The sequence below is a fragment of the Pelophylax lessonae genome (assembly GCF_965119305.1).
Source record: "Pelophylax lessonae genome assembly, chromosome: 4".
Classification (NCBI taxonomy): domain Eukaryota; kingdom Metazoa; phylum Chordata; class Amphibia; order Anura; family Ranidae; genus Pelophylax; species Pelophylax lessonae.
Genome location: NC_138771.1, coordinates 659,716,956 through 659,742,379, shown reverse-complemented (window position 1 = coordinate 659,742,379; position 25,424 = coordinate 659,716,956). Strand labels below are relative to the sequence as shown.

Genomic DNA, 25,424 nt, shown 5'->3' with positions numbered 1-25,424 from the left:
ATCCAATAAAAACATTTAAAAAAAATAAAATATTTTCAAAAATTTAGGCCAATATGTATTCTGCTATAAATAAATAAAATCCCAATAAGTGTATATTGATTGGTTTGCGCAAAAGTTATAGCGTCTACAAACTGTGGGATATATACTGGAATTTTTATTATTATTTTTTATACTAGTAATTGCAGCAATCAGCGACCTATAGCGGGACTGCGATATTGCGGTGGACAAATTAGACACTGACACTTTTGATATTTTGTGGGAACCATTGATACTAATCCCAAAAACTAAAATACCAAAAATTTAGAAAAAATATATATATTTGTTTCTTTTCTGCTTTAAAACATATCCAATAAAAACATTTAAAAAAATAATTTTTTTTTTATAAATTTAGGCTACATATTTTTGCTAAAAAAAACAATCCCAATAAGTGTATATTGATTGGTTTGCGCAAAAGTTATCGCGTCTACAAACTGTGGGATTTAGACTGGAATTTTTATTATTAATATTATTTATAATAGTAATGGTAGCGATCAGCGACCTATAGCGGGACTGCGATATTGCGGTGGGCAAATTGGACACTGACACTTTTGACAATTTGTGTGAACCAGTGACACTAATATATTGATCAGACGAAACATTTTGAAAAAAAATATACATATTTTTCTCCTTTCTGTTCTAAAACATATTTAATAAAAATTATTTAAAAATCATTTTTTTTTTTTATAAATTTAGGCTAATATGTATTCGCTAAATATTTTTGGTACAAAAAAAAAATCCCAATAAGTGTAGCGTCTACAAACTCTGGGATTTATACTGCAATTTTTATTATTATTTTCTTATACTAGTAATGGCAGCGATCAGCGACCTATAGCAGCACTGCGATATTGCAGCGGACAAACTAGACACTGACACTTTTGATACTTTGTGGGAACCAGTGACACTAATACATTGATCAGACGAAAAATTTTGAAAAATATATAAATATTTTTTTTTCTTTTCTGCTATAAAACATATCCAATAAAAACATTAAAAAAAAATCGATTTTTTTTTTTTTTTTTATAAATTTAGGCTACATATTTTTGCTAAAAAAAACAATCCCAATAAGTGTATATTAGTAAAAATTATTAGTATATAAATTTTTTCATTTATTTTAGCGCTGCACTTTTGGGTTACACAATAAGTGTATATTGATTGGTTTGCGCAAAAGTTAACGCGTCTACAACCTGTGGGATTTATACTGGAATTTTTATTATTAATATTTTTTATAATAGTAATTGTAGCGAACAGCGACCTATAGCGGGTCTGCGATATTGCGGTGGGCAAATTGGACACTGACACTTTTGATACTTTGTGGGAACCAGTGACACTAATACATTAATCAGACCAAAAAATGTGAAAAAAAAAATGTTTTTTTTTCTGCTATAAAACATATCTAATAAAAACATTTGAAAAAAAATTTTTTTTTTTTCAAAAAATGAGGCCAATATGTATTCCGCTACATATTTTTGGAAAAAAAAAATCCCAATAAGTATATATCAAATTGAGGCCAATATGTGTTCCGCTACATATTTTTGGTAAAAAAAAAAAAAAATCCCAATAAGTATATATTGATTGGTTTACGCAAAAGTTATTGCATCTACAAACTATGGGATATATACTGCAATTTTTATTATTATTATTTTCTTATACTAGTAATGGCAACGATCAGCGACTTATAGCGGGACTGCGATATGGCAGTGGACAAACTAGACATTTTGAAAAATATATATATATTTTTTTTTCTTTTCTGCTATAAAACATATCCAATAAAAACATTAAAAAGAAATCAAATTTTTTCATAAATTTAGGGCCAATATGTATTCCACTACATATTTTTGGTAAAAAAAAAAAAAATCCCAATAAGTGTATATTGATTGGTTTGTGCAAAAGTTATTGTGTCTACAAACTGTGAGATATATACTGGAATTTGTATTATTATTATTTTTTATACTAGTAATGGCAGCGATCAGTGACCTACTGTATAGTGGGACTGCGATATTGCAGATTTTGAAAAAAAAAAAAAAGATTTTTTTTCCTTTCTACTATGAAACATATCCAATAAAAACATTAAAAAAAATCTAATTTTTTCATAAATTTAGACTACATACTTTTGGTAAAAAAAAAAATATCCCGTAAGTGTATATTGATTGGTTTGTGCAAAAGTTATTGCGTCTAGAAACTCTGGAAAATATACTGGAATTTTTATTATTATTATTTTTTATACTAGTAATGGTAGCGATCAGCGACCTATAGCGGGACTGTGATATTGCGGTGGGCAAATTGGACACTGACGCTTTTGTCACTTTGTGGGAACCATTGACACTAATACATTGATTAGTGCTAAAAAAATATGCACTGTCACTGTACTAATGACACCGGCTGGTAGGGTTGGGATGAGCGAATGGTTCGGCCTGAGCATGAGTTCAGGCCGAACATTGGCTGTTCGCCCATTTGACGAAAATCTGAATTGTCGGAGTGTTTGACCATTTGTTCGGCCCGCCGAACGACCACTGACAACTGCTGAAGCAATGAAAGCTTTCCCAATCAGGGCACAGAGCACTATGAGAGCCATGATTGGAGAAAGTAATGATGACTCTATCCAATCATGGCTCATTGCTCTTAGTCCCGCCCAACACTATAAATATATTCTCCCTAAAGTGGCCATTTGTAGTGTGATATTGGCGCGAAGAGAGATAGAACACGGCTCTGTTCATTGTTGCTAGTGAGTTAATGTACTATTCTGATTCTATTGTCAGTGTAGAATATCAACTTAGTGTGAATCTAGTGATAGTTCAGTCAGTGTGAGTGTAGTGACCATTCATTTTAACTTTAGTGTCAGTTAATTTGGTTAGGGCAGGTTTACTGCAGTATATTTCAGTGAGTTACTGCACGTTTAATGCAGTATATTGCAATGTGTTAGTGTACGTTTAACGCAGTATATTACAGTGCATTGGGACACATTTAACGCAGTACATTTCAGTGTATTAGTGCACATTTAATGCAGTATATTACAGTGCTTTGGTGCACGTTTAACACAGTATATTTCAGTGAATTAGTGCCATTTAATGCAGTATGTTTCAGTGTGTTGGTGCGCATTTAATGCAGTATATTTCAGTGCGTTTCTGCACATTTATCGCAGTATATTTAATGCGTTAGTGCCATTTAACGTAGTATATTTCAGTGCGTTACTACACGTTTAATGCAGTATATTGCAGTGTGTTGGTGCACGTTTAACGCAATGTATTACAGTGCGTTGGTGCACGTTTAATGCAGAATATTTCAGTGTATTAGTGCCATTTAATACAGTATATTTTAGTGCGTTATGCCATTTAATGCAGTATATTTCAGTGTATTAGTGCACATTCAATTCAGTATATTTTATTGCGTTATGCCATTTAATGCAGTATATTACAGTGCATTGGTGTATGTTTAACGCAGTATATTTCAGTGCATTAATGCCATTTAATGCAATATGTTTGTGTGTTAGTGCACATTTAATGCAGTATATTTTCAGTGCGTTACTGCACATTTATCGCAGTATATTTTAGTGTGTTAGTGTCGTTTAACGTAGTATATTTCAGTGCGTTACTGCACATTTAATGCAGTATATTGCAGTGTGTTGGTGCATGTTTAACGCAGTCTATTGCAGTGTGTTGGTGCATGTTTAACACAGTACATTTCAGTTTATTAGTGCCATTTAATGCAGTATATTTCAGTGTGTTACTGCACATTCAATGCAGTATATTTTAGTGCGTTAGTGCACATTTAATGCAGTATATTTCAGTGCATTGGTGCACATTTAACGCAGTATATTTCAGTGCATTAGTGCCATTTAATGCAGTATGTTTCAGTGTGTTAGTGCACATTTAATGCAGTGCGTTACTGCACATTTATCGCAGTATATTTTAGTGCGTTAGTGCCGTTTAACTTAGCATATTTCAGTGTGTTAGTGCACGTTTAACGTAGTATATTGCAGTGTGTCAATGCAGTTTTACTGGAGTATATTGTAGTATTTCGGTGGAGTGTGTCTGTGTAGTGAGTACTCAGATTAAAGTGCATCAAACATCACTTTCCATTGATTAAAGTGCACCCACATACACATTTCCACATCTTTATTACAATTTGTTAATATCCACCCACCCCTCCCCCAACATATCTGGGAGGCCAACAAGGAGAGGCAGACGTTCCCATGGCACTCTGAGGTGGCCAGCAGCGTATGTGTCCACAGGCAAAGGTGGACGTGGTCAGTCCTCAGGCAGGGCATCATTTCCTCTGTTTAGTGATGTTGCCCGTGCTATCCAGCCACAGTGTCATGGGTCTGCCACCTAAGGGTTAACTTAGTGCAGACTAATTGCAATGATTGGTAACAGGCTGCCCTATTTAAACACCTCAGAAGCACTGTGTCATTGCTGTCTGATCTGCAGCTTTACTTTGAGTCTGTTCCTGTGCTTGTATTGATTCCTGTATTGACCTGGCTTGTCTGACTTCGTTGCTATCTCCAGTCCTGATCCCGGCTTGCTTTGACTCTGCTATACCTGCTTCCTGCCTGATATCCTGCTGCCAACCCCTGCCTGTACACTGACTACTCTCTGCCTGCTGCTTGAACTGTATCTGATTACCTGTGTCTGAAACCGGCTTGTCTGACCCTGCTCCAGTCTTTGCCCATCCAGCTCCTTCCAGTGCCTGGAGACGCTGTCCTGCATCCGCTGTGCATCCGCACCTCTTTACCTGCTTCTTCCTGCTGCTCAGCAATCCAGCCGCGTTCAGTGACTTATCAGCTACTCTTCTCAACTGCCAACAGAGGACCAGCGCAGGCACTCTTACCTCACTGCGCTCTTGCATCCACTGTTGCAACTCCAGTGGTGCCTGAGCCAGGGCTGTACGAGAGGTCTCCCTCTGCACGTCAGGCTCTGCTACAAGGTACGTGACAGTATCAGACAGCCATGTCTGAGCCTGCAAGAGGGACCTCTGCAATGGATGAGATCTGTCAACATCTCACAGCCCTCAACCAAGCCGTCAAGTCCCTGCAGGAAGGCTACGTCCAGCTGGATGAACGTGTGCAGTCTTTAGCCACCTCTGCAGGACCTATCACAGCTCCCTCTCCTGCTGCTGCACCAACGCTGACTACTACAGCACCCACTGTGATGATGCTACCACCTGAACCCAGGGTTCCTACACCTGAAAGGTTCTCGGGGGATCGAAGCAAATTCAGGGCATTTCGCAACGCATGCCAGTTATTCTTTGCCCTGCAACCCCGTACTTTCTCTCTGGATTCTACTAAAGTAGGATTCATTATCTCCTTACTTCAAGGGGAACCCCAGACCTGGGCCCACCGTCTACTCGAGGAAAATAGTGCTCAGATTCATGCTATGTCCTCTTTCTTTGACGCAATGGCCCAGCTGTACGATGACCCCCAACGAACTGTCACGGCGGAGGCTGCTCTCCATGCGCTCCAGCAAGGCCGCAGAGCGGCTGAGGACTATGTCACAGACTTCAGACGCTGGAGCGCGGATACACAATGGAATGATGCAGCTCTGCGACACCAGTTCCGCCTTGGATTGTCGGAAGGTCTTAAAGATGAGTTAGCCCGGGTTGGAGTACCTAATACCTTGGAGGGCCTTATCACCCTGGCTATCCAGATTGACCGTCGGCTCCGTGAGCGTCGGTCAGAAAGATCTTCCCCGCAGTTTCGTCCTACATGGATGATGCCTAGAGCTCCAGTTCCTGCTCATCCTATGTTTACAACTTCAGCTCCAGCCAGTTCAAGTTCTATTAACCCTGCATCAGATGTCCCTGAACCCATGCAACTCGGGTTAATGCGTCCTGCATTGTCTCCTGAAGAGCGACAACGCCGCCGACTAGGCAACCTATGTCTTTACTGCGGAGAAGCCGGCCACTATGTGAGGACCTGTCCTATTAAGATGCGTAAGTGTCCATCTGTCTTCCCTGCTAACCTGTCAACTTTATCTGCCAATGCAACTCACCTAGCTCTCCCACTCTCGTTCCAGCTTCCAAAAGGAACTATCTCAGTTAACGCCATTATTGACTCTGGAGCATGCAGTTGTTTCATTGACTTAAATTTTGCCACTCAGCAGCAAATTCCTCTGCGACCTAAGACTCAAGGACTTTCTGTCTACCTGGCAGATGGCTCATGTATTAGATCAGGACAAGTTACTCAGGAAACACCTCCGTTACCCGTGATTACTCCTACTAAACATAAGGAGTTATTGAGCCTGGATGCCATCTCTTCTCCATTATTTCCCATCATCTTGGGCCTACCTTGGCTTCAAGCCCATAACCCTCAGATTGATTGGAGTTCCGGAGAGGTCAGTTTCCAATCACGCTACTGTCAAAAACACTGCTTTTCTGAATTCCCTGACGCCTCATTGACTCTGTTATGCACGGACCCTGATTCCGAAATACACCAGTTGGTGCCTGAGGCCTATCATGGGTTTGTTGATGTTTTCAGCAAAAAGGGGGCTGAAACTCTCCCTCCACATCGACCATATGACTGCCCGACTGAACTATTTCCCGGGGCAGAGATCCCCTTTGGGCGAATATTTCCACTCTCTGAACGTGAGCAAGAGGCCTTAAAGGAATATGTTGATGAAAATCTAAAGAAGGGATTCATCCGCCCATCTACTTCTCCTGCAGGGGCGGGAATTTTCTTTGTTACTAAGAAAGATCAGTCTCTGCGACCATGTGTGGATTACCGGGAATTAAATAAAATCACGGTTAAAAACCGCTATCCCCTTCCCCTCATGCCTGAATTATTCCAGAGATTAAGGTCCGCGACCATTTTTACCAAGTTGGACTTGCGAGGGGCCTATAACTTGGTCCGTATCCGCGAAGGAGATGAGTGGAAGACAGCCTTTCGTACCAGATTCGGCCACTTTGAATATCTGGTCATGCCCTTCGGCTTGTGCAATGCCCCTGCCACCTTCCAGCATCTTATAAATGATGTGTTCAGAGACTTTCTGGATATCTTTGTAGTCGTGTACTTAGATGACATCTTGATTTTTTCTACGTCCCTTGACCTGCACCGAAGACATGTCAACCACGTTTTGGGCCGGCTCCGCCAACATGGACTGTATGCTAAACCCGAGAAATGTGAATTTGAGCAGCAGAGCATCCAGTTCTTGGGGTTGGTGATTTCCGCAGCAGGAATTAAGATGGACCCCCAAAAGGTTTCTGCTATATTGGACTGGCCTGCACCTACAGATAAGAAGGGGATACAACGTTTTGTGGGGTTTGCAAACTTTTACCGGAGATTCATTAAAGGCTTCTCTGCTATCATTACCCCAATCACGCAACTGACCAAACAGAACCTGCGGTTCCGCTGGAGCCCAGAGGCTCAAGACGCCTTCGAAACTTTAAAGAAATTATTCACTTCAGCCCCTATTCTCAGCCACCCTGATCCATTGCTTCCCTACATACTTGAAGTGGATGCCTCTGAAACAGCAGTAGGGGCAGTTGTTTCACAACGTCAGGGTCTTAAAGATTTAATGCATCCTGTAGCCTTCTTTTCACGCAAACTCTCCCCAGCAGAAAAGAACTATGATGTAGGGGATCGAGAACTACTAGCCATCAAAACAGCTTTGGAGGAATGGAGGTACCTGTTGGAAGGCGCAGCACATCCCATATTAATATACACGGATCACAAAAATTTGGAGTACTTGAGGTCTGCCAAGCGTCTAAAGCCTCGTCAAGCTCGATGGGCATTGTTCTTTTCTAGGTTTTCTTTCCATATAACCTACCGACCAGGATCAAAAAATATTAAGCCAGATGCTTTATCCCGCATGTATGATGACCCCAAGGAATCAGTAACCCCAGATACCATCTTACCCGAAGGTAACTTCCTGATGATACAGTCTGACCTACTCTCACAGATAAAGCTGGCCTCCGTGGGCATCTCTGGCCCTGCCGGAAACACTTTGTCGTCTAAGGAAGGGTTGTTGTGGCAGGAAGACCGGATTTTTGTGCCAGAAAATTTACGGGTGAATGTTTTAAAGCTACTTCACGATCACCCATTGGCAGGCCATTTCGGCATCCATAAGACTCTCGATTTGGTACGACGTACCTTCTGGTGGCCAGATCTGGAAGGGTTCTGCAAGAGATACGTGAGCTCATGTGCTGTCTGTATCCGAAACAAGACTGCAAGAAGCAGGGCTTGGGGTTTACTCAAGCCTTTGCCTGTCCCTGACAGGCCTTGGAAAATGATCTCTATGGATTTTGTAGTAGAACTTCCACCTTCTGAAGGTTGCACAGCAATCTTTGTAGTGGTCGATCGGTTATCTAAGATGGCCCATTTTCTGCCCTTAAAAAATACACCATCTGCCTTGGAAACAGCCCAAGTATTTATTAAAGAGATTGTTAGGTTGCATGGAATCCCGGCAAACATCGTGTCTGATCGAGGTGTGCAGTTCACATCACGTTTCTGGAGGGCCTTATGTGGGGTACTGAAGATTGAATTATCCCTTTCCTCAGCTTATCACCCTCAAACTAATGGGCAAACAGAAAGGACTAACCAGACACTCGAACAGTACATTCGATGTTTCACTTCCTTCGTTCAAGACGACTGGGTGTCTTTATTACCATTAGCAGAATTTGCTTATAATAATGCCAGTCACTCAGCTACAGGACAATCACCATTCTATGCCAATTATGGTTTTCACTTGTCTTTTTTGCCCGATTTTATTCCAGAATCTACAGTTCCAGCTGTCCAGAGCACAGTGGACTTCCTCAAACGCAATAACCAAGTACTACAAGAAGCAGTAACAAAAGCCCAGGCAGACAACAAGAGAGCATTTGACAAGAAAAGAAGAGGGGAACTAAGTCTTCAGTTGGGCGATCAAGCATGGCTATCTACAGCAAACCTCAGACTGGCGTGTCCTTCGAAGAAACTTGCACCCAAGTTTATTGGTCCATTCCCGGTGAAGAGGAAATTGAACGAGGTATCGTATGAACTATCCTTACCTGACTCGTTTAAAATTCACCCTGTATTTCATGTGTCACTTCTGAAACCTGCAACACCAGATCCTTTTCCTAATAGGGGGGCGGGCCCACCTGAACCAGTGTTGGTTGATGGAGAAGAGGAATATGAGGTGGAAGCAGTGTTAGACTGCAGAAGGAGGAGGAACCAATTGCAGTATCTAATTAAATGGAGAGGTTATGGTCCTGAGGAGAACTCTTGGGAACCAGAATGTAATGTCCATGCCAGAGAGCTAGTTCGTGCCTTTTTCCGTGCCCATCCAGAAAAAGAAAACCAGCTAGGCATCCGGAGGCTGCCCGTCGGGAGGGGGCAATGTCATGGGTCTGCCACCTAAGGGTTAACTTAGTGCAGACTAATTGCAATGATTGGTAACAGGCTGCCCTATTTAAACACCTCAGAAGCACTGTGTCATTGCTGTCTGATCTGCAGCTTTACTTTGAGTCTGTTCCTGTGCTTGTATTGATTCCTGTATTGACCTGGCTTGTCTGACTTCGTTGCTATCTCCAGTCCTGATCCCGGCTTGCTTTGACTCTGCTATACCTGCTTCCTGCCTGATATCCTGCTGCCAACCCCTGCCTGTACACTGACTACTCTCTGCCTGCTGCTTGAACTGTATCTGATTACCTGTGTCTGAAACCGGCTTGTCTGACCCTGCTCCAGTCTTTGCCCATCCAGCTCCTTCCAGTGCCTGGAGACGCTGTCCTGCATCCGCTGTGCATCCGCACCTCTTTACCTGCTTCTTCCTGCTGCTCAGCAATCCAGCCGCGTTCAGTGACTTATCAGCTACTCTTCTCAACTGCCAACAGAGGACCAGCGCAGGCACTCTTACCTCACTGCGCTCTTGCATCCACTGTTGCAACTCCAGTGGTGCCTGAGCCAGGGCTGTACGAGAGGTCTCCCTCTGCACGTCAGGCTCTGCTACAAGGTACGTGACACACAGCATGAGGAGTAGGTGGTGGGCTCACTTACTAAACCATCCAAGCGGAGACTAGTGCGCAGTGCACTACAGCTGCCAGAGTGGCTAAATATGCCTCCTTGTCCACAGCTACTCCTGCCATAGCCCCAGCGTCAGGCATGGAGGAGTCAGCTGAGTTACAGTACTTGAACACAGCATCAGCCTCTTGCTCCTTGAGGATGCACAGCCATTACTTTATTCAGATGTTGGTTCTGAGGTTGATGAAGGTAGGAACATGTCTCCCGACACCCTTCCCACACCTCAGCTGTCTGGGCCATTTTTAGCACATGTGCAGCCGATCGCACTGTTGTAATTTGCAATCTTTGTCTCAAGCACATCAAGCTTGGCAAAAACACCAGCCATTTTGGTACCAAATGCTTGACAAGGCCTCCCATTAACCTCCCACTATTAGCCCGTTGGCAAGAGCACCTGATAGCCACACAAAAGGGACACAATTCTTTTCCTCCTCCTTACTCACCTCAGTCTACCCCCACTTTACCTAATGACCTCTCAGATGCAAGATTTGTCTGCTCCACCTCCTCCGTGCCCTCCTCTGCTGAATTTTCCTATGAACCACAAGTGCCCCCTAAGCGTTAAAGAGGCTATTTAAAAGGTCAGGCTAAAAAAGGTGCCAGGCAGTGTCTCAGCTGGTGTGTCTAGGTGACAGGACCCACACCGGATTAGAGATTCTTGTAGCTCTGCACAGGCAGGTCCAGAGATGGTTCATGCCATGATATCACAGAATGATGGTGTGCGAGAATGGCAAAAACCTCTTGCCCACCCTTAGGCAGGGAAAGTTGACACATGTGCCATGCCTGGCTTACACAGGGTTAGAATATCTGCTAAAGCAGGCCAGAAGAGTCTGTAGCCATTTCAGGCGGTCATACACAGCCGTGCTTGGTTGGCTGAAATTCAGTGGGAATTCCACTTGCCGGTTATCCTGCCTGATTGGTGGAAATCAACTTTGGCAATGCTGCAGTGGCTGCACATGCAGGCTGCACATGCAGCAGAGGGCTGTCAGTGAGTACCTATGTGAATATGGTACAACGACACACTCAGGCTGGCTTTTTTCCCCCACACCAATGGCTGCTGATAAAGGATGCATGCACTGTACTGTCACTGTTTGAAGAGGTGACAGGGAAAGTGAGCCATGAGTGCATGCATCAGTGACACAATCCTTGTTGTGTTCCTGTTGGAGGAAGAGGAGTACTTTCTTTCTTCTCAAGGCCTGCTTTATACAGCACCATTCTTGCCACACTACAGAACACACAAGAGGAGAGGGAGGAGGAGGATTCTGGGAGTTTTGGAGGCATTGAAGCAGAGCAAGACATACGCCAACCCTTAACAGATGGTGTTTCATCCCCAGAACCCTTGGAAGTAGTATGTGGCTGGGAGGAGGCAGTTCCAGATAATGCAGTCCTCAGTGACCCCGAGGAGTCTACTTCTCACGCCTCCACAAACTTGCGATGCATGGGCTCCCTCATGCTTCAAAGCCAGCGAAAGGACTCAAGAATACGTGGCATCAAGGAGAAGGATCACTATTGGTTGGTTACCCTCCTTGACCACCGTTACAAGAGGAAAGTCTCAGAACTCATCCTGTCCCCACAGAGGGAGCAGAAGAAGAAATCTCTTGAGGACACCTTAAAGAGGAGTTTATCTAAAATAGTATGTGGCCAGACAAAAGAACGAGGCTTGTATACCAATGCTAGAAGTCTAGCTAACAAGATGGGAGAACTGGAGCTGCTACTGTATGAGGAGGATGATTGGCTGGCAACCGTTCAGGGGTATTCCCTATCTCACAGAGATAGGGAGGGTAAAAAAGGGGGAGGAGTATGCCTGTATATCAAGAATGATGAGCAAGTGAATGTGAGAAATGATATCACTAATGGAGCTATGGAGGAGTTGGAAACCTTGTGGGTAGAGCTCCAAAGGGAGGAAACTAAGGGGAAAGTAACACTAAGCGTATCCTATAGGCCCCCTAACCAGAGGGCGGAGGGGGAGGGGGAGGGGGAGGGGGAGGCAGACCTCCTATTACAGCTTGGAATGGTGACAAGGTTGGGAAATGTCATTATAATGGGGGATTTTAATTATTCAGATATAGACATTCGTCTAAGGCTCGCCATTTCCTACAGGACAGTTTCATGGGTCAGATGGTGAACACACCAACACGAAATAGTGCATTACTAGACCTACTGATTACTAACAATACAGACATGATCGTGGATGTAAAAATACAGGGAAACTTAGGAAACAGCGACCACAGTTCAATTAGTTTCAGTATAAATCACAGAAATAGGAAGCACAAGGGTAATACAAGGAAACTGAATTTCGAAAAAGAGCCCACTTCCCTAAAATAAGTTTAAAAGAGCTAAAATAAATCCTGGGTGGCTAAACTCCAATGTAAAAATGCATAAAAAATCAAAAGAAATGGCTTTCAAAAAAGACAAGGCTGAGGGGTCATTGTCAGCATTCCAACATTACAAAGAATGCAATAAGAAATGTTGCCCTGAGTGTAATCAGAGCGGGTAAAATAGAGCATGAAAGGCACATAGTGGAGGAGAGTAAAAAAAAAACCCAAGAAATGCATTAAGTATATAAGAAGGTGAGGTCAGAACATACAGCCCCCATAAAGGACGATGAAGAGAATTTGGCTACAAAGGACAGAGAGAAGGCAAAGGTTTTGAATGTATTCTTCTCCCCAGTCTTCAGAAAAGAAACGGGGGGATACAGTAACCAAGACTGTAATGTTAATGTTAATAATACATCACAGAAAACACCCTAATGACTAACAGAAGACAGAATCAGAAACAGACTTGAAAAACTTAACATAAATAAGTCACCAGGACCAGATGGCTTACATCTGAGGGTCCTTAAGGAACTTAGTCAGGTGATAGCTACACCATTGTTCCAAATTTTTATGGACAGTTAACTGACTGGAATGGTTACAGCTGATTGGAAAAAAGCCAACATGGCACCAGTATTTAAAAAAGGCCAGAGATATATCTCTGGGAACTACAGGCCAGTTAGCCTAATATCAATAGTCTGAAAGCTATTGGAGGGGATGATAAGGGACTATATACAAGACTTTAGTAACGAAAAACATTATCATTAGTAGTAATCAGCATGAATTCATGAAGAATCATTTTTGCCAGACCAATATATTAACCTTTTATGAAGAAGTGAGCTGCCATTTAGATAAAGGAAGGCCTGTAGATGGGGTGTATCTGGATTTTGCATTTGATACAGTACCCCACAAACGTTTAATGTACAAAGTAAAGTATGTCGGCATGGACCATAGGGTGAGTACCTGGATTGAAAACTGGCTACAGGGGCAATTCCAAAGGGTGGTGATAAATGGGGAGTACTCGGAATGGTCTGGTGTGGAAAATGGGGTCCCCCAAGGATCTGTCCTGGGACCAATCCTGTTTAATTTTTTCCCATAAACAGAAAAACACTGCGCTAATCAGGGAAGCTGCTAGCACTTGGAATAGCGATACAGGCTTCCAACAGAAAACAATATACAGAGTAGTGCAGCGCTAAAAATATTAGTACAACATGATTGGTAAATGCAGTAAAAAAAATTCATGCAAAATCCATTGTAAAAGGTAGTATAAAGTGAATAAAATAAATAAAATTCATGCAGAGTCCATAACAGACAGTCCAGGAGAAATGGCACCAATAATCCCAGAGGAACCAGAAACCGGATAGGGAGAAAAAGGGTGACTAGAAAGTCAGCAAAGACACTTCACACCCTCTGTGGTACAATAATCTCCTTACCAGAGCAAGTGGACCACCAGATTATAGGTGGTCAGAAAGGTGTCACATCTATCCATATAGGAATGCTCTCATATCCTCCAGATTGTCAGCCGGATCACATCAATAATAAATAATCAGATCAGATGATCAAAAAGAGCCTCCAGCCAATACCATGAAAAAGCGGTCACCAATCCTCACATTCATGAAATAAGAAAGGGGAGAAGCTCTGATAGTGCATTAAAAGAGTATGCATTTATTTAAAAAGACATACAAATTATTGCACTCACAATCTCCTCAGTCGGTGATGGCATAGAAAACAGCAGATGTTGCCGTGGCTTCGTTTTTCACACACCCGGCATTCGGGAGGGGAGTAGGTCAGCCTCCAATCAGAGCCAGGGAAACGTGATGTCGTCACCGCCGTAGACCACGCCCTACATGTTCCATCATATGTGACGTCTTCCGGGGGTATACTCTTTTAATGCACTATCAAAGCTTCTCCCCTTTCTTTTTTCATGAATGTGAGGATTGCCAGGCTGCATGCTCAGATAAGGGTCTGATATGGATTCAGGGAGGGGACCCCACGCCGTTTTTTTTTTTTTTTATATTTTGGCGTGGGATTCCCCTCTAAATTCATGACAGACCTGAAGCCCCTGATGTAGACTGGGGGGGGGGGGCACTGTTTTTTTACCGAAACTTTTTTTATTAGTATTCAGCTGTCAGCGGGGAAACCCATTGACAGCTGATGACTCATTGGTTGTTAAGGATGCGTGGCTGGCTTCCCGGCCCTGCTCCTTAACAACCAGCTTACACTGCACCCTGATTGGGCAAAGCTTTGCCCAATCAGGGTGCAGAATGCACTGCGCAGTGCTCAGTGCATTGCAGGGTGTTCATCAGGGTGAACACCCGGCGAACACCCTGAAAATTCGGATGTTCAGCGAATGGACGTGCTGAACCATTCGCCCATCCCTAGTCATCATCCGTTTACTAAGAATTTCTTTAAGTTGTAAATTGATACAATAACTTTACAACTCAACATGAATAATTTACTGGCAGGTCATCAATAGTTTACTGTTATGAGATTGGATCTTCTGAATTTCGTATTCTCATACAATGATCATCTTGTATTTTTCATGGTCACGTCATTTTACCCACTTCCTCTTTTCCTTCTTTTGTCATTTCTATCTTCCTATTTCAACAAATATTTTAGTTCCTTCGAGAGCAGCCTTTCTCAACCTTTTCAACATAGAGAAACCCTTGAAATAATTTTCAAGTCTAAGGGTACCCCTGCTAAAAATGACTATATTTACAACTCGTGATTTATTAGTGTGATGGTCAGTGGGATGAATGCTCCTTACACTTGTGGACACTGGGAAGAATTACCTTCTTCCAGATAGCTAAAAAGATCAATGGTGTCAGGGGGAACTTATCTAAGAGGCAGAAATTGCCCATTGCTCAAGGAACCCCTACTAACCTCTGGAGCAATCTTAGGGTTCCACAGAACCCTGGTTGAGAAACGCTGTTCTAGACTTTCAGGAAACGGATCAGCACTGCAGACGTCCTCCACAATTTTTATCATAACACCAGTTGTTGGTGACGTGCTTTGTGATAATAAGTTGAATTATTATGATCGCTATTAAATACTGTACACCAAAAAAAAAAAAAAAAATGATTTATGACTCACTTGTAAAATCTGTCACGGAACACAGAGCAGATCACCTCTATTATTCCTTAGGTAGCCCATAGATGAAGCAAATTCCTTTCCTGCAACCACAGGTAAGAAATGTGCACGATTCCCCCTTCAACACAGACAGTGTTGATAGGGGAATCCCTCCTGCCAAGCAATTGCCTTTTTACTGATTGGGGGTCAGGGAAGCTGTCCCCACTGGGAGAAGATGGTGATTATGGGAAGCCAATTCAGCAGGCTGGTTGTACCTAAGTTGATCAGTCTATCAACTTAGTACATTTAGCCTGCCAATTAATGGTTTTAATCTGGTCATTAATGCTCGGGCAGCTAAAATAAACCACGAAAGGCACATAGCGGAAGGAAGGAAAAATCAACCCAATGGAATTCTTTAAATATATTGACAGTAAGAAAGTTTGGCCATATAATATTGGCCCATAAAGGATGATAAAATTGGTTACAAAAGACAAGACAAAGGTCCTTATGTATTCTTCTACTCAGTTTTCACAAAGGAAATGGTGGATATTTTAACCAAGACTGTAATGGTAATATTACGTCACAGAAGGCACCCTCGTGCTAACAGAAGACAGAATGAGAAATAGACCTGAAAAATGTAACATAAATAAGTCACCAGGACCAGATGACTTACATCCGAGGGTCCTTAAGAAACGTAGTCAGTTGATAGCTAGATCAATCTCAGTATTTAAAAAAGAGAAAGATCTGGCGCTAAGTTTATCAATGGTTGTAAACAACTATTGGAGGGGTGTTGTTTGCTATTTGTAACTGCTGCTGACTATCTGCAGGTGTACCAATCAGAGTAAGTGAACAATAAGGTACTCAGTGAGGTGATAGCCAGACCATTGTTCCTAATTTTTATGGACAGTTTACTGACTGGAATGGTTACAGCTGATTGGGGAAAAGTCAACATGGCACCAGTATTTAAAAAATGCCAGAGATATATCCCTGGGAACTACAGGCCAGTTAGCCTAACATCAATAGTCTGTAAGCTATTGGAGGGGATGATAAGGGACTATACACAAGACTTTAATAATGAAAACACCAGACCAATCTATTAACCTTCTATGAAGAAGTGAGCTGCCATTTACATAAAGGAAGGCCTGTGGATGTGGTGTATCTGGATTTTGCAAAGGCATTTGATACATTTCCCCACAAACGTTTAATGTACAAACTAAAGTATCTCGGCATGGATCATGGGGTGAGTACCTGGATTGAAAACTGGCTACAGGGGCGAGTCCAAAGGGTGGTGATAAATAGTGAGTACTCGGAATGGTCTGGTGTAGAAAGTGGGGCCCCCCAAGGATCTGTCCTGGGACCAATCCTGTTAAATGTATTCATAAACAATCTAGAGGAGGGAAGAAACAGCTCAATCTCAGTATTTAATAAAAAGAGAAAGATCTGGCGCTAATGTTATCAATGGTTGTAAGCAACTTTTGGAGGGGTTTTGTTTGCTATTTGTAACCGCTGCTGACTATCTGCAGGTGTACCAAACATCAGAGTAAGTGAACAATAAGTAAGGGAACTCAGCGAGTTGATAGCCAGACCATTGTTCCTAATTTTTATGGACAATTTAATGGCTGGAACAGTACCAGCTGATTGGAGAAAAGCCAACGTGGCACCAATATTTAAATATGGTTGAACTATATCCCTGGGAACTACAGGCCAGTTAGCCTAACATCAATAGTATGTAAGCTAATGGAGGGGATGATAAGGGTCTATATACAAAATTTAGTAATGGAAATGGTATCATTAGCATGGATTCATGGAAAATCATTCTTGCCAGACCAATGTATTAATCTTCTATGAAGAAGTGAGCTGCCATCTAGATAGTAAGGCCTGTAGATGTGGTGTATCTGGATTTTGCAGAGGCATTTTATATAGGTCCCCACAAATGTTTACTCTACAAACTGAGGTCTGTCGGTATAGACCATAGGGCGAGTACCTGCATTGAAATCTGGCTACAGGGCGGGTCTAAAGGGTGGTGATAAATAGCGAGTACGCGGAATGGTCTGGTGTGGAAAGTGGGGTCCCTCAAGGATCTGTCCTGGGACCAATTCTGTTTAATGTATTCATAAGCGATATAGAGGAGGTGATAAACAGCTCATTCTCAATATTTGTGGGCGATACAAAGCTAAGCAGGGCAATATTTTCTATGCAGGATGTTGAAACTACAAAAACTGGGCAACTACATGGCAAATAAGGTTTATTGTTGAAAAATGTAAGGTAATGCATTTGGGTAATAAAAATACGAACGCAAGTTACTATTTAGGGGAGAACCTCTGGGGGAATCCAGAATGGAAAAGGACCTGGGGGTCCTAGTAGAGGACAAAGTCAGCAATGGCAAGCAATGCCAAGCTGCTGCAAGCAAAGCCAACAGAATACTGGCATACATTAAAAAGGGGATTCACTCCTGAGATAAAACAATAATTCTCCCACTCTACAAGACTCTGGTCTGACTGCATCTGGAGTATGCCGTCCAGTTCTGGGCACCGGTCCTCAGGAAGGATGTGCTGGAACTGGAGAGAGTCCAGAGAAGGACAAGAAAGCTAATAAAGGGAATGGAGGATCTCGGCTATGAGGAACGACTACAAGCATTTACCTTAATAACTCTGGAGAGGAGATGCTTGAGAGGGGATATAATAGCGATGTACAAATTCTGTATTGGTGACCCTAGCATAGGGAACAAGCTTTTCAGCGAGAGGGAATTTAAAAAGACACGCGGCCATTCACTAAAATTGGAAGATAAGCGGTTTAACCTCAAACTGCATAGAGGGTTCTTTACTGTCAGAGCGGTAAGGATGTGGAATTCTCTTCCACAAGCAGTGGTATCAGCAGGGAGCATCAACAGTTTCAAAAAAACTATTAGATGGGCACCTTAACAGGGGTACTGTTGGCTGAGCCTGATGTGCAGAAGAAGGCCTCTCATACAACCCTGGCTTAGGGACCTCTGACGTTGTAACAGTGGCCATTAGAGCACAGTGGTGTAAGGGTGCCTGAACCTTCTTCCATGTGCCAGGTGCTTTACCCAGGTGGACCAGAAAGACAGGCAGCAGATGTTGGTAGATCAGCAGACTCTGGGCTGGTGGCAGGAGGTAGCTGGAGACAGGCAGGATTATACTGGGCAGAAGAGACACCAGATGCATGGTGGTCAGACAAGCTGGATTAGTAACAGACGGTCAGATGCAGGCAAAGATGGCAAGCAAAGAATAGTCAAAGAACAGGCAGAGATTGGCAACATTTTCAGGCAGCTAAGCAAGAGATAAAAGGCAAAGTCCAGATACAGGCCAAGGTCAGGATACGAGAGGAACAACGGAGTCAGAGGCAAGCCAGGTCAAATACAGGAGTCAGCAGGATCAGGTTTCAGGATTACAGGTACAGCTCAGATCAGACTGCAAAGTACTAGTGAACCTGCTAAACTTACAGTATATATGGCATTTGGCACCAACGGTATTGGTGAGTGCGCATTGGCGCATGTGTGCGAATATTGTGTGCCTGGCACGATGGACATTTGCGGGATCCCGCATGTGCATTTATATCTGCCTTGGGGAATCAGCTGGACCATGGCCAGCATGTCCCTGACAAGTACAGTCACAGTTTGTAGTATTAGACTTATCAATGTATTGGTGTCACTGGTGATGTCAGTGGCAGTTAGTCAGTTTCCCCCAGCGTAAGTTAGTGTCAGACTGTCCGTCGCATTTAATTTATAAGTAGTTGATCGCCCGCCATTAGTAGTATAAAATACTATTTTTTTATTACTACAGACATGTAGACATGTAGCAGAATATATTTTGGCAAAAATTATGAAGAAGTTATTATTTCCTTTTTTTTTTATATTCGGCCTTTTTTTATGTATATCGCAAAATATAAAAAGCCCAGTAGTTAACAAATACCACTAAAAGAAAGCTCTATTTATGTGAAAAAAAAGGATTTAAATTTTGTTTGTGTACAGTGTTGCATGACTGTGCAATTACCATTTTATAGTAGCACACTGCTGTATAGCAAAAAATGGCCTGGGCAGGAAGGGGAAAAAACCTTCCGGAGCTCAAGTGGTTAAACTACATCACAGGACACAAATAAGCCTTTCTATGGCTGTTATGTAACGGTATCAGCCAAATGATCAGACCAGTGGTGATGTGCAAATTCTACTTTACTTAAAGCAGAGTTCCACCCAAATGTGGAGCATATGCTCATTTGCTTCCTCCCCCCCTCCGGTGCCACATTTGGCACCTTTAAGGGGGGAGGGGGGAACGGGTACCTGTTTTTGACAGGTACCCTTCCCCACTTCCGGAAACGGTGCAGCTGCGAAGTGAGGACCCCTCCTCCGCCGCCGAGTCAATCCAAATGTGCAGTGCGCTTTGCGCATGCGCAGTAGGGACCGCCCGTGAAGCCGCAAGGCTTCACTGCCGGGTTCCCTGACCGGCAATGGCGGTGATGGAATAATCGTCTGCGGTGCCGACATCGCTGGACTCCAGGACAGGTAAGTATGCTAATATTAAAAGTCAGCAGCTACAGTATGTGTAGCTGCTGACTTTTAATTTTTGGAGGGGGGGGGACAGAACTCAGCTTTAACAATGAAAATCTTGATTACACAGGACTGGAGATCACATGAACAGGGGTTTGCAGTACAAAATGATAATATGAACAGCAAGAAAGCAGGGTTAGAACATATAAAAACAGTTCTACTAGTGGCCACTGGATGGCAGCAGAGTGCTCTGAGCTATGTTTACTGACAGAGTAGAGAGCTAAAGAAATCTCATGTGTCCAAGATAGTAATCGTTCATTCAACAGACTGTGAGCTGAGGGGATTTTCTGCTGGCACAGACTTCACACTGGCACTGCTGATGCTGACTTTGGTCAGGAGGCTCTGGGGGCTGTAGATAGAACCACGTCACTGCATGGACAGCTTCTCCATATGGTCTGTACCAGAGTCCTCTCCAGTGATTGGGTCTTGGACCGATGCTGCATGCTCTTGTGCTCACTGCTGGTGGCCCGCACACCAGACTTAACAGGGGAGGACCCTGAACCTGGGGACAGCTCACTTGCCCAGCCACTGCTGTCCCATCAGGCAGGATCTCTCTGAGCACAGGAAGCTGGGAGGAGCTGGCATTTATACTCCCTGGGCGTGTCCAGGAGCTCAGTGGATTCTGGAAGCCCAGAGGATTGTGGGGAGTTGAGGTAAAGGGACTTGCACCTGAATCTGGATAAAGGCCCACACCACTACATGGCCACCACCACATAGCCCTGCCCCATGAGGTTAGATTCTGTGTGCAGTGCATGTGTTTGCATGCATTTGGTGTGCCCTGATCTAGCTAGTGTGGAGAGCCCATGCTGCTCCCACCCCACCCCCCTAATGGCGAGATCACCAATACACAGCCAGCAGGCTTATATTAACAACCATTTAGAATGGTTATTACATCCCCAGCACCTAACACACCACATACATTTCCTTCAGCCAAAACAAATTCTTTGCTGCAGGACCCATCTCCTTCCAGAGATGTCCTGATTTAACCTATCCGGGTGGGCTGTGCTTTAAGAGGGGCGTTCAGCCAGTTGGGGTTTACTGCCCTGGACCTGTATAGTACCCTACTGGAAAACACCTTGGCTGTTCTACTGCACAGGGCTTTGTATACGCAGGGTCCAGTACCACCAGCAACATTTATTTATTTATTACAGGTACCTATATAGCTCCACTAATTTACATACAGTATATATTGTACATTTACATCAGTCCCCGCCTTTAAGGATCTTACAATCTAAGGTCCCTAACTTACATTCATGCACATACTAGGGCCAGTTTAGACAGGACCCAATGAACCTACCAGCATGTCCTGTGTGGGAGGAAACTGGAGTACCCAAAGGAAACCCACCCAGGCAGAACATGCAAACTCCATGCAGGTGGTCCCGTGTTTGGGATTTAAACCGACGACCCTATTGCTGATAGGTGAAAGTGCTAACCACTTAGCCACTGTTCTTTGCTTAGAGCCTATCCCCCTGTCATGTTCCTTTTGTCTAGTAGGTGGAAACACTGGGGCTGGAGTCACCTGGTGCGGTAAAACATGGTGTCACCCCTTCCCCCCTCCCATCAGGCTCTCTGATGGCACATCAACCACCCCCCCACCCTCCCCATCGGGCTCTTGTGTGTAACACCAAACTCCATTAATCCCCCCATCAAACTCTGTGGTGTCACACAGACCCCCCCCCCCATTGGGCTCTCTGGTGTCACACCGACCCTTCCGCACTGTCATGAATAGGGGTAATATGGTAGGATATAATTTCCTACTTGATGGTGTCACCCCTCTGGTGAGTGTCACCCGGGTGCAGTCCACACCCCCCGCACCCCTATAGCAGCGCCACTGTGTCCAGTGCAGGGTCTGGGTACAATTCTGATGAGTAGTGATAGCCATAGGAGTGGATCCAGATAGCACTAGTCTCCTGATACTAATTGGGAAAGTTGAGTATCTGGTAACATTGTCCAAAGAGCGGCACAGCAGTGAAAATTTCCTTCAGACAATGGCAAAAAAAATGGAGGTACTTCCTGCATGAGAGAGGATCTATAGGAGGGGACCTCCTGCATGGGAGGGGATATATAGGAGGGGAAATCCTACATGGGAGGGGATATATAGAAGGGAACCTACTGCATGGGAGGGGATATATAAGAGGGGACCTCCTGCATGGAAGGGGATATATAGGAGGGGACCTTCTGAATGGGAGGGGGTATAGAGGAGGGCACCTCCTGCATGGGAGGGGATATACAGTATAGGAGGAGATCTCCTGCATGGGAGGGGGTATATAGGAGGGGACTTCCTACATGGGAGGGGATTAATAGGATGGGAGTTCCTAAATGGGAGGAGTTATATAGGAGAGGACTTCCTGTATAAGAGGGGTTATATAAGAGGACTTCATGTATGAGAAGGGTTATATAGGAGGGGACTGCCTGTATGAGAGGGGCTATATATGACGGGACTACCTGTATGAGAGGGGTTATATAGGAGGGGAATTCCTGTATGAGAGGGGTTATAAAGGAGGGGACTTCCTGTATGGGAGGGGTTATATAGGAGGGGTTTTTCAGTATGGGAGGGGTTATATAGGAGGGGGACTTTGCTTTGTAACAAGTCGCAAGGATAGACTCTACAGCAGGGACTGATCTGTGTGAGGCATTTGTCAACACAGCCAAACACTGGATGCAATACTGATTGGAGAGTATACATCGCTCTCATAGAGCTCCATTATATCTGAATATCCTCCCTGAATTCTACAATATTGATATGAAGGTCTTTTTTCGTCTCTAGGGCAATCTTCTGAGGAAAATACGTATGTCAACACGTGTGATCTTGATTTACAGAGGATGAAGAAGAAGAATACAGAAAAAGCCAAAGGTAAGTTATTATAATGAGGGGTCTCCTCTCCATCCATTATAGACAGCTGAGGAGGACCCGAGTCTCCATTTATAGTACACATGTCTACTAATACTAATACTAATACTACTATACTGGATCTATAAACCAGAGCAACCAATCACATATCACCTCTTACTATGTCTGTATAGGGGTAATAAAAGCCAGAATCTCATTGGTTGCCATGCTTCAGGATAAATTTCACACCTAAATACAATGTATATGAGATAATGATATACAGTATATGGTATAATAGGATGTGATACAGTCATATACAGTTATAGCAGATTATTCTACAATATAATAGGATGTGATACATACAGTGCCTTGCGAAAGTATTCGGCCCCCTTGAACTTTTCAACCTTTTGCCACATTTCAGGCTTCAAACATAAAGATATAAAACTGTAATTTTTTTGTGAAGAATCAACAACAAGTGGGACACAATCATGAAGTGGAGTGAAATTTATTGGATATTTCAAACTTTTTTAACAAATAAAAAACTGAAAAATTGGGCGTGCAAAATTATTCAGCCCCCTTAAGTTAATACTTTGTAGCGCCACCTTTTGCTGCGATTACAGCTGTAAGTCGCTTGGGGTATGTCTCTATCAGTTTTGCACATGGAGAGACTGAAATTTTTGCCCATTACTCCTTGCAAAACAGCTCGAGCTCAGTGAGGTTGGATGGAGAGCGTTTTTGAACAGAAGTTTTCAGTTCTTTCCACAGATTCTCGATTGGATTCAGGTCTGGACTTTGACTTGGCCATTCTAACACCTGGATATGTTTATTTGTGAACCATTCCATTGTAGATTTTGCTTTATGTTTTGCATCATTGTCTTGTTGGAAGACAAATCTCCGTCCCAGTCTCAGGTCTTTTGCAGACTCCATCAGGTTTTCTTCCAGAATGGTCCTGTATTTGGCTCCATCCATCTTCCCATCAATTTTAACCATCTTCCCTGTCCCTGCTGAAGAAAAGCAGGCCCAAACCATGATGCTGCCACCACCATGTTTGACAGTGGGGATGGTGTGTTCAGGGTGATGAGCTGTGTTGCTTTTACACCAAACATAACATTTTGTATTGTTGCCAAAAAGTTTGATTTTGGTTTCATCTGACCAGAGCTCCTTCTTCCACATGTTTGGTGTCTCCCAGGTGGCTTGTGGCAAACTTTAAACAACACTTTTTATGGATATCTTTAAGAAATGGCTTTCTTCTTGCCACTCTTCCATAAAGGCCAGATTTGTGCAGTATACGACTGATTGTTGTCCTATGGACAGAGTCTCCCACCTCAGCTGTAGATCTCTGCAGTTCATCCAGAGTGATCATGGGCCTCTTGGCTGCATCTCTGATCAGTCTTCTCCTTGTATGAGCTGAAAGTTTAGAGGGACGGCCAGGTCTTTGTAGATTTGCAGTGGTCTGATACTCCTTCCATTTCAATATTATCGCTTGCACAGTGCTCCTTGGGATGTTTAAAGCTTGGGAAATCTTTTTGTATCCAAATCCGGCTTTAAACTTCTCCACAACAGTATCTCGGACCTGCCTGGTGTGTTCCTTGTTCTTCGTGATGCTCTCTGCGCTTTAAACGGACCTCTGAGACTATAGCAGTACAGGTGCATTTATACGGAGACTTGATTACACACAGGTGGATTCTATTTATCGTCATTAGTCATTTAGGTCAACATTGAATCATTCAGAGATCTTCACTGAACTTCTGGAGAGAGTTTGCTGCACTGAAAGTAAAGGGCTGAATAATTTTGCACTCCCAATTTTTCAGTTTTTTATTTGTTAACAAAGTTTGAAATATCCAATAAATTTCGTTCCACTTCATGATTGTGTCCCACTTGTTGTTGATTCTTCACAAAAAATTAGTTTTATATCTTTATGTTTGAAGCCTGAAATGTGGCATAAGTTCGCAAAGTTCAAGGGGGCCGAATACTTTCGCAAGGCACTGTATATACACTATATTGCCAAAAGTATTGGGACGCCTGCCTTTACACGCACATGAACTTTAATGGCATCCCAGTCTTAGTCCGTAGTTGCAGTGGTAACAGCTTCAACTCTTCTGGGAAGGCTGTCCACAAGGTTTAGGAGTGTCTATGGGAATGTTTGACCATTCTTCCTGAAGCACATTTGTGAGGTCAGACACTGATGTTAGACAAGAAGGCCTGGCTTGTCTCCAATCATTTGGTGGAGGGGATTATGGTGTGGGAATTTTTTTTCAGGGGTGAGGCTTGGCCCCTTAGTTCCAGTGAAGGGAAGTCTTAAGGCATTAGCATACTAAGACATTTTGGACAATTTCATGCTCCCAACTTTGTGGGAACAGTTTTGGGATGGCCCCTTCCTGTTCCAACATGACTGCACACCAGTGCAGGAAGCAAGGTCCGTTAAGACATGGATGAGTGAGTTTGGGGTGGAGGAACTTGACTGGCCTGCACAAAGTCCTGACCTCAACCCTACAGAACACAGTTGGGATAAAGTGATAAAGTAGACGAGCCAGTCCTTCTCTTCAACATCAGTGCCTGACCTCACAAATGCACTTCTAGAAGAATGGTCATAGACACACTCCTAAACCTTGTGGACAGCCTTCCCAGAAG

At 43.4% G+C, this 25,424-nt stretch overlaps 1 protein-coding gene across 1 annotated transcript in view; it reads left to right on the top strand.

The window, feature by feature from the left end:
* The window catches only part of LOC309554933 (asialoglycoprotein receptor 1-like), a 74,402-nt gene that overhangs the window by 506 nt on the left and 48,472 nt on the right, over positions 1 to 25,424 (top strand). Inside the window, exon 2 of the mRNA XM_082256671.1 lies at positions 22,731 to 22,817. Within this exon, the coding sequence (XP_082112797.1) occupies positions 22,731 to 22,817 (87 nt within the window). The remainder of the gene's footprint in view (positions 1 to 22,730; positions 22,818 to 25,424) is intronic.